Source organism: Arachis duranensis, chromosome 10 (genome assembly GCF_000817695.3).
Source record: "Arachis duranensis cultivar V14167 chromosome 10, aradu.V14167.gnm2.J7QH, whole genome shotgun sequence".
NCBI lineage: Eukaryota > Viridiplantae > Streptophyta > Magnoliopsida > Fabales > Fabaceae > Arachis > Arachis duranensis.
In genome coordinates, this window is record NC_029781.3 from 16,149,086 (window position 1) to 16,160,138 (window position 11,053).

An 11,053-nucleotide genomic window follows, 5' to 3' on the forward strand; every position below is an offset into this window, starting at 1 on the left:
TGTCCGTCAAGATTTATATTTCTCTTACTTTTAGTGTAGATAAGAACTTCTAACCGTGATATCATGATGAAATCTTGTTAGATATTATTCAATTTGTTTTTCCTGTGTTTTCTCTTGCTTTAAATTTAGTGTTTAAAGATTTTTTTAACCATTCTTGTAAGATATTAGTCAATTTGTTTTTCATGTGTTTTCTCTTGCTTTTAGTTTTAGTGTTTAAAGTTTTTTTTTGACAAATTCTTTTATATGCTGTAAAACGAGAGTGAGAAATTTGTATTCGGTAAAAGATGATTTTTTTTTTTCAGAGCCGCGAAAATAAGCTAAATCCATTTAAATGAATAGATTTTGCCTCTAAAATTAAATTCGTTTAAATTTCGGGCTAAATGGGCTGAATCCGATTAACCCGAAAAAAAGAATGGGTTAAACGGGCTAGTCCATGGGCTAAACGGGTGGCCCATTTATTTTTTATATTTTTTTCAAAAAAAAAGCATTTTTAGCCGATATTTTTTTTATTTGACCGAATATATGATCCATCAACTAAAATAAATATTATTTTTAAAGGTTTTTAACCTAAAAGTAATATTTTTTATTAAAATATTTTTCAAAAAATAAAATCAAATGATAAACGAACTGGTCCGTTTAACCTATCGAACCGACCATAAACGGCCCGAGTTAAAAAATTCTGGCTCATGAATAAAGCGGGCTTAAAACAGGTCAGCCCATTTAACCCGCAAATTTAACGGGTCGGGCCTAAATGGATTGGGCTAGCCCGTTTGATAGCCCTAATTTTTTTAGAGTTAATGCTTAGATTGTTTTTTAAAATTGCATTTATATTTTAGAGTGATCCCAGCATTTAGACAAGATGAATAAGGGTAATGTTTTGACAGTTTCGTTATATATTTTTATTTTGTTGGCACCCAAATTTAATTAAGTTAGTTTAAACTCAACAAAAATTACTCACACAACGTGCGTGTGAAATCACACACTTCTTTTTCTAACATAAATTGTTTGAATGAGTTTTTTAAAAAGAGTTATTTTTCTAGATGATTTTTTTCTTAAAAAAAATAAGAGACAAAATTTGATTTATATTCAAATGTAAACTTATATTTTTTTATTGGTCAAGTGGTTAGTTCATTTATCCATTTAAGCACGTATTGAAAATTTAAATCATGTCTTATATATACAGCAATTCATTAACCAACAAATTTTAAATAAAACTCAAAACCCTAATTCGAATGTACTATACGGTCTTACCCAATGGATTTTGTCTGGATTTAAGTCATATTTTGGATCAGCGGAACTTGATCCATGTATTTCTCTAAAAAAAAAAAAATTTCTTTCGCGTTAGAATTTATATGGGAGAAGTACAGGCCGAACAAAAGAAAGAAAATAATAAAATAACAAAAGATATTTTAAAGATATTTAATTTTTTTAATTAAAAATAGTGACTCTAATATTTGCAAAATAAAAATCGAGAAGCACCCAACACCAATAGTATTTCTTGTTCGTCATATCCATGGCACAATAGTTCTGAGGTAAAGATTGTTATTGCTTCTTCTTAGTTAAGGTATGTTGCACTACAATTCCTCCATCCCTTATTCTCTTAATTGGCACATTATTCTTTTGATAATGATTTTCTTCTCTTTTAATCATTTTGATGCCTGTAACCATTAGAGGTCTTAGTCACATTCTGAGTTCTAACATTATGTGATCCAGAATTTCACATTTTTTACATACCTCAAAATCCATAATTTTTGTATTTTTTTTCAATTTTTTTGGTAAAAAAAATGATAGAAAAATATAAAATAGATGGACTCAAATGAAATTACTATATGAAAAAATATAAATATTTTTATTTAAAGATTTTATTAAGTATCTGCTAAGATTATTTAAGATTATTAATTGTTTTAATAAATAGAACACATTATATATTAGAAACTTTAGATATTTTCAATTTCTATATTATCTTTCTACGTTTAATACTTCGATAAGTATCATAAAACTATCTTTTAGGAAAATTCTTTATTTTAAATCTATGTTTAATACTTCAATAAGTATCCTAAAACTATCTTTTAGGAAAATTCTTTATTTTAAATCTTTTAATAATGACTTTAATTAAAAAATTCTTTAGCTAAATTCAAATTAACATTGAATATTATTATTAAAAATTAAAAGATATACTTTGAAAAACAAAATATCGTTATTAATCATAAATTAACAACCATTTAAATTTATATATATTATTTTATATATTTTAAAATATATTTTATATAAGTAGTTAATTTTTTTATATAGTTAGCATAATTAATGTATTTTTATAAGTGATTTCTTCTGTTAAAATAATAATTTTTAACTTTTAAAATCTAGAAGTAGTTCTCTACGAAATTAAGCAGTAACAACTTTTCTTTTTCGGAAAAAAAATGTCTCCTTTTAAAGAAATAAACTAAATTAAATTAATCTACATTTATCAGATAAGATAACAACCATTAAAAAACTGTTTTAACCCCAAAAAGATAAAATAAAAATCGGTTTCAAGATATCAATTATTTTCGGTATTCAAATTTTGAAGTCAATTTCGATTCCATTCAAATCTTTTTTATATAAGATTCTTCAAGAACTCTTATATTACTATTGTCCTCTTCCAAGTGAATTCACACTACACCATGAAGCCAGAATCGAAAAGAAAAGGGATGACAAGTCTTCATGCTTTGATAATTTTAGGTGAAATGTCAAAAATTTTATTTTTGGTGAAATGTCAAAAGTTCTATTGTGACTTTTTTTTTAATAAACATAGTTATTAAAATTGGACCGAATTGAAAAATTAGACTTTAAATTTTAAATTTTAAATTTTTGATTATATTTTATTTTTTATTTACAAAAATCGGAATTGATCAGTTCAACTAGTAATTTATCGATTAAACTAATGATTCAATGACACAATAATCTAACTGGTTCGATCACCGAGTTGGTTCCGAAAATTATGGCTATAATAGATTGCTATAATTTTAGTAGCTTATTGACTACATTGAATTGCATAGAGAAAAAGAACATGACCCTTTTGATCCGGATTGGGAGAATTCAAAAGATAAAAAAAAAGAGCGAATGCTACTGTGTAGATATTAAATTTTTTTTTACATGTATAGATAAACAGATGTCAAAATTTTAAAGTGTTGTGGCATGTGAATTGCTACAGTATATTCTAATGTACTCTGAAAAGTCACACTCACACGTTCATATTTCTTTATAGTAATAAAACTCACATTCTTAAAAATTTGTTTTTTCTTGGCGCCATATTTAACTTTGCTTATTGTTAATTATCAGCTAACAAAAATTAATCATTAAGATTAGTAAAAAAAATAAATATTCCTAAATTGTATTTATGTTTTTTTATTGTCGTTATTTTTTATTTCTTTAGTAATTAATTAATAAAAGCATTCCTCTAAAAAAATTCACTTGGTAGAGGCACAAATATTTTTTTTACAATAATGAAATCACTCTTATATAATTTCTAACAAAATAACTAATTAAACATTTTAATGTACATGTATTTATACTGAAAAAATAATTAAAATTATGTCTAAAAATTATCTACTAAATCACTTTATACTATTTTAATATGTATAATAATATTACATAAAAAGATGAAAATAAATAAACGATATATAAGTATATTATTTTAACTAATTTAAAAAACTATTTAATATTTTATATATTATCTTAATTAATTTTTAATAAATAATAATATATACTATATCTAAATTTATTTTAAAAATATCTGTTAAGAATAAAATTAGACACGCTGACATGTGGTGGTATTTAGGCGTGTCCAAGTGTGTCGGAGAAGAATTTTTTACTTTTTATTAAGATACGGTTGGACACACGCATATCGAACGACTATTGGTGAGTGTCGTATCCAAAATGTGTCTGACACGCGAACACGGTAACTCAGCAAAATATCTACTTTGAGTAATCAGCTATTATTATTATTATTATTATAGCAAAAAAACTAATATTAATAGCAAAAAAACATTAAAAAAAGACACATGACATCTTTGAGTTTTTTAATTTTAATATGGGGATTCTGATGGAGTCTAACAGCGTTATGAAGGTTTAGGGTGTATTACGAAAATGTGACGGCGGAGTAAAACAAATCGGACGGACCGATTTGGTGGGTAGAAATCGGATGGACCGATTTCAGGGTGGAGATGGGTCGCAAATCGGTGGCACCGATTTGAGGACAATGGCCAGGTGTCACACATGCACCCAGGTCCTGGTTGGCCCGTGACACTCCTTCTCCCAATTCAAGTGATGTAACCCCCTCCCAACCTATCACTTTCACTCTTCGTTGGATCTCTCTCTCAACCCCACACTTTACTCTCTGAACCCCACCTCTCTACCTTATTTGTTCACCATTGTTGAACCACATAAGAAAGGTTCAAAAAATTTGTTCACCATTGTTGAACCACAAGAAAGGTTCAAAAAATTTTGAAGAAAATACCAAAAAAAAGAAAAATTAAAGATGTAAATCAACCGGAACTTCATATTGTCAACTATCTTGGGCATCCAGATTATGTAAGTTTTTAATTTTTTTTAATATTCTAATTTATTGATAATAATAGTGATAATAGTAGGTTTTAGTAGTAATAGATATTATAATGACACTAAATAAAAATTAATTTGATCATATGTGTGTATAACTATTTATTGTTTATTAAGTAGTTAGAAATAGAAACTAAAATAAAAATGAATCCTGTATGTTGTATATCTGAAATGGTTGGATTTAAATGTAACCGTTGAGTTGGAAAGAATGAGGAAGAAAAATGAGATCTGTATATAATAGATTGGAGTAGATTGATATGTTATTGTTGTTATTATCTTATTAGTATTAATAATTGAGTTTAATAAATTATTATGATTAATAGTAATAACAATATAATAAATTATTTTATTTATGATGACTAATAATTGAATTTTAATTCAGTAAAATTTAGACAATAAATTAGTAATAAGTAAATTTAGATTAAGAAATTAATAGTATATTGTGTTAGGAATAATAATAATAATGATAATAATAATAATAATAAATAATAAAATAGTATGCTGTTTAAAATAATAATAATAATAACAATAATAATAATAAATAGAATAGTATGAAGTTAATCTAATCATGTATGTGTGTATAATTATTTATTGTTAGGTATTTAGAAATAGAAATTAATCATGTATGTTGTATGTCTGATATGGTTGGATTTAACCGTTGAGTTGGAATTTTGTTAATAGTTATTGGTTAAAATAAAATTAAAGAAAGAATGAATGTGATGTGATGAATGTAAGGAATGAATGAATGAATGAATGAATGAATGAATGAATGAGGAAGGAGAATGAGATGTATACATAACAGATTAGAGAAGATATTGATATGTTGTTGTTGTTATTATTTTATTAGTATTAGTAATTGAGTTTAATGAGTTATTATGAATAATAATAATAACAATATAATAAATTATTTTATTTATGATGACTAATTATTTTATTTATGATGACTAATAATTGAAAGATTGTTGTATCATTTACTGTGTATGTTTCAATGCAATTATGATTGGAGTTAGTTATAATGGACATGTTAGGATAATTTTGTTTTTGATAATGTAGTTATATTATGCTGGTACTTATAACGGAGATTTGATATTGTAGGGTTCACGGATGTTAATGTGTGAGCATTATAAGCCGCCGGATCGATACAACGAAATTGTTGAGTCACAGTTACGCGAGACTGACTTTTATTATGTTTCTCAGATTGGAGTGGTCCAATGTCAGTCAGCAATGGTTAATGCTCTGGTTGAGAGATGGCGGCCTGAGACTCACACTTTTCACTTTCCGGTTGGTGAGTGTGCGGTGACGTTGGAGGATGTGGTGATGATTCTCAGTCTGCCGACAAATGGACTTCCAGTTACAGGACCGACAATGAGTAGTTTTGAGGCATTGGAAGCCGAGTGCTTGCACCAATTTGGAGTTGCACCGAGGAAGACAGACTGTAGAGGGAGCTTTATAAAATTAACGTGGTTTAGGGGTTTGAAAGATCGTATAGTGTTGAATGATGATGTTCACATTCAGATGTATGTAAAGGATGAGGATGAGGATGAGGACGAGGATGCGGATGAGGACGATGCTGTTGATGAGGACCCAGCGCCTAGTGCAGGTAAAATATTTTATTGTTAATGATTTAGTCGTTCATTATGAATGTCTATTAGTAGCTTCATGGTAAATTTTTATTCGCATTACATATTCAAGTACCATTTGATTACTAGCATCCAATTGGTAGGAATTTCATTATGAATGTCTATTGTATTATTTTGCTAGGTACAGCCACAAGTGAAAAAAGTAAAGGTTACAACCTTAGAGCTGATCCTCCACGTCGGAGTGCGAATCGGTATACACCATCCGCCTTTAACAAGATTGCCAAGAAGTGCAAAAAGTTATACAAAGATATGAAGTGGGGACCGAGGAAGTAAAGTTGTATGGATTAACTTTGTTTTTAACTAGGTAGTTATCAGTAATTAAAAAAAAAACTTGTAACTATGAAATTATTGAGTATGTTACTATTTGGGTGTTGTTACTTATTAACTATTGAGTATGTTACTATTAAGGTGTTGTTATTAATTATTGATGATGTTACTATAAGGGTGCTGTTACTTATTAATTATTGAGTATGTCACATTGGTTGTTATTAATATTTGATTAAAGTCTATGTAACTTACGTTGTCATTACTATTTTTCCATGAAGTATGTTAATGACGTTGGAAATCACTACAAGTACGAAAATTAGCAAAAGTTTAACCAAAAGTCAATGTCGTACATAAATTCAAATGAAACGTAACAAAAGTAATTACTAATCGTCGGCTGGTCCAGCACTAGGTCCACCAATTTGACGACATCTACTTCGACTATGACCCTCGCCACCGCATTGCTTGCATCGCCTAGGGCGACGCAACATACGAGTGTCCATCTCATTCAAGAAGCGGGTCTTCTTCGGACGACCTTTGGCAACACGTCTGAGGAACGGGTTTCCAACGAATCGAGGCCCGTGGTAAGCAGGCCATGTTGCAGGATTCCCCAGTGGCCTAAACCTAGCCCTGTATACTCTTCGAACTTGGTCCATCTTGTATACATCATGAACGTACACTTGCCAATCCAACCGCTGGTTTGCACAACATGCAAACACATGTCGACACGGAATTCAGTCAACCTGGAATTCACCACAGTCGCAACGACGGTGGCGTAGGTCAACTGCATACTCAGCCCCACTTGGCATCTCGCGTACCTCGAATACCTCATTCTCTCTATCAAAACAGCTATCTTGTATGTTACTCGATGCTCGTTGATTTGCATGCAGCTTGGAGGTCACCACCTCAGAGAACACAAGTCCATTATTAATTTGGGCTTCAACCTCGGCTCTTTTCCTTGTGAACAACTCGTTCAGTCTGTAAAATGTAGCCTTAACAAGGGCAGTCACCGGGAGATTGCGTGCACCTTTTAAGACGGAGTTGATGCACTCCACAAGATTGGTCGTCATATGACCCCACCGGTAACCACCATCAAATGCCAAAGCATACTGCTCACGTGGGATCCGATCAAGCCAGTTGATGTAAGCCTCACCTCGTTCCTTTAATCGTTCATAGCGCATCTGGTATTCCTTGATCGTCGTCGAGTATCCTATGAAAAACATTTAGTCAACGATGGACATCATTATACTTTCTTGTACTTACAATCACATCAAACTTCATTGTTTTCAAACTTACCAATGTTGATGATGAGCTTCTGCAAGTAAGGTGCCTTGAACTTCCTCAAGAAGTTTGACTCAATATGCCGGATACAAAACATATGGAATGCTCTAGGAGGAGACCAAGCACCATTACTTCTTTCAATAGCTGACCTAATAGAATCGTGTCGATCAGAGATAAGTCCCACTCCATCACGTGTCACCACATGTTGACGCAAGTTACTCAGGAAAAAGTACCATGCATCCGAAGTCTCTCCCTCCACTATGACAAATGCAATAGGCACTATGTTGTTATTACCATCCTGTGAGACTGCAACCAATAAACAACCTTTGTATTTTCCATACAAATGAGTCCCATCCACCTGCACCACTGGCTTGCAGTGTCTGAAGGCCCTTATACAAGGATAATAGCTCCAAAAGACTCTATGCAGTACACGTATATCAGGAACCAAATCATCCCCCTGGTAAGCAGGCATTGTTTCAAAGTGAACCACTGCTGATGGCTCCTTTTGACACATGGCCTCAAACCATATGGGCAAAGCTTCATACGATGCTTCCCAACCACCGAAAATTGATTCCACCGCCTGCTGCTTTGCTAACCAAGCCTTGCGATAACTGATGGTGTAGTTAAACTTTGACTGAACTTCAGCAATGATTGATTTCACCTTTATAGACGGGTCAACTTCTACCAACGGCTTAATTGCTTCTGCAACTGTCTTCTAATCCAGCTTCGAATGGTCTTGAGAAATAGTTGACCTGGTACACGTGTGACTTCCATTGTACCTCCTTATCTCCCAACAGTACTTCTTCTGCATTTTGGTTACCCTGATCAACCAGTCACAACCATTGCCATATTCTGTACATTTGGCATAGAATGTCGTGGGTTCCGACTCATATACCCGATAGTCTACACTTCTTCGGATGGTATAATCTTTCATTGCCTTGATTACTGCCTCCCTTGAACTGAATTTCATCCCCACTGTGAACTCACCATCCGCCACAACAGGAAGGGCTGCATACATCAAAAGAAAGAAATCCTTTATTATGTCCTCAGTAATAAATTACTTACTACAACTCAAATACTAAACACACTAGAACTATATAAGCCTATAATAGTCTTTTTTTTCCTCTGATCTATCTACGCAAAGAACCACTAAATACAATTCATAATAAAGAACTACCTATTAATAAAAAAAATCAAACGCTATGCTCACAAATGACTATCCACATATGCTACGCATCTGAATTATTTATCAGCTACATCAGAGTTTCACATGTCTATCTAGCTTTACGCACCTGAATTCATATATTGCGGAAACTCCGGTGCGTGCATAGCCTCCAAATCCAACGACCGCATGAAAGAAGGCTCCTGAAACGGACGCGGGTTTGCTAGTGCATTTGCAACTTCTGCCACATCTGCGTTCATATCACCGCCAGTTTCATCTTCGTATTCACATGGACCAACGATCTCGTAGTTACTTTCAAATTCATCCTCGCTTTCACTATTATAATCTTCCAACTCAATGTTACGGTCTGCTTCGGATTGCTCAAACTCAATATACAACTCGATGCACGACATTCGGTGGCGATTATCCATATACAATGAAAACATTTCATGCATACTCGCTTCATCTGTGACGTACTTGGTCTGAAATTGAACGAACCCACCAAACACAGATAACGGATACCGGTACAAAATACACGATACTCTCCTAAATCTTTGAGAATCTATCTTCTCACAAATCACCCCTTTCAATTCCTCAAATGATAATGTGAACGGAATAACAATATCTAATGGATTCTCACACACAAATTGAACCCCCTCATATGTTTCCAGTAAAATCTGCCCGTAATAATAAATCTTCAACACAACTCTATCATCCATAATAGTATACGTACCTGACTAAACTCACTATTCCAGAAATTTATTCTACTTCAACAGGAAGGGAAAAAGAAAGAAAAATGAGAGGAGGAGACGGAGAAAAGCTGGGACGAGGAGATGAAGAACAGCTGGGACGGCTACGAAGAATTGAATGGGACTTTGTGATACTTTTCATTTTAGGAATGCACTTACAGGCAAATCGTAGGGACCGACCGTGTTCGTATCGAAATTTGTGCACACCAGAAATCGGTGGGTCCGATCGGTCCCCTCCGGGATTAAAACAAAAATTCCCGGTCCCCAGAAATTGGTGGGTCCGATTTCCTCCCTCTTTGTAAACCCACAAATCGGTGGCACCGATTTCTAGCTCAACAATCTCACACAATTCGGACCCACCGATTTGTGTTCCTTCCTCAACTTGCTTGAAATCGGTGGGTCCGATTTCTTTCCCACAAAATTCCAAACTCAACGCCGTCATAACAGTGTAATTCACCTGTAATGATCATAATCCAGCTAAACTCACACCAATAAATCATATCAAAAAAAATGAGCCGACATCTTTTCGTAATCATCTAATTAAAGTATGTTAAATTACTCAAAAATCTTTGTTATTAAATAACTAACTAATACTATAAACATCTCAATGTCCTGACTCGCTACTGTAATTATTTTTTACAAAACAAATTCTTGAATTTGTGTGGCTCCCAATGCTGTGAAAAATATTGTCTTTAATTTTCGTTCATCGTAGCAAACTATATTATAAGTTTGACACCTGTTATTTATGTTTAAAAATAATTTAACATCTAAACGCTAGCATTTGCAAAAAAATGAGAAGAAAGAAAAAATTTTAATAAAGTTCCTGTATGTGAAATCAAACAAGCTTCTTAAAAAAATTGTAAGAATAATAAATAGAACAAAAAAGGAGCAAATTTCAGATAATGAATTTAGTTTAGAAGAATTTTTGGATACTGCCAGAGATAAAAGTTTTTGTAATACCCGGTCTAACCGAAATTAATTAAATAATGAGTTAAGTAGGAGCGAATATGGTTGGAAGATTTGGCAATTGGAATTTGATGATTTAAATATGATATTTGGATTCAGTGAATTTTTCCGAGTCGGAAGACATAGTTTTCTGCGTAAAAGTGCACAGTGGAATTTTGACCGGCAGTACTGGCTGAGACCTGTCAGGTACTGCAGCTGAGAAAGTTGATTATGAGTAAATAAGATTAAGAAATGAGGAATTATAATTAGAGGAGGTAGAAATATTTGAAGTGCGATTTAGAGCGCTAATGTTAAAGGTTTTGGTCCAAAATTGGGCCAACGGACAAAAATAAGTGAATTGGGCCTAAGTGGGCCCAAGACCCAACATATATAAACATTAGTTATGAGCATTTCAG

At 32.3% G+C, this 11,053-nt stretch overlaps 1 protein-coding gene across 1 annotated transcript; it reads right to left on the reverse strand.

Moving 5' to 3' along the window:
• Positions 1–6,886: 6,886 nt before the first annotated feature.
• On the reverse strand, positions 6,887–9,662 carry LOC107469251 (uncharacterized). Its single transcript, XM_052255576.1, has 5 exons — positions 9,074–9,662; positions 8,602–8,789; positions 7,797–8,493; positions 7,244–7,710; positions 6,887–7,195 (listed from the first exon to the last, which is right to left on the reverse strand). Exons 1-5 carry the CDS (start codon positions 9,660–9,662, stop codon positions 6,887–6,889), a joined length of 2,250 nt encoding a protein of 749 aa, XP_052111536.1.
• Positions 9,663–11,053: the final 1,391 nt, after the last annotated feature.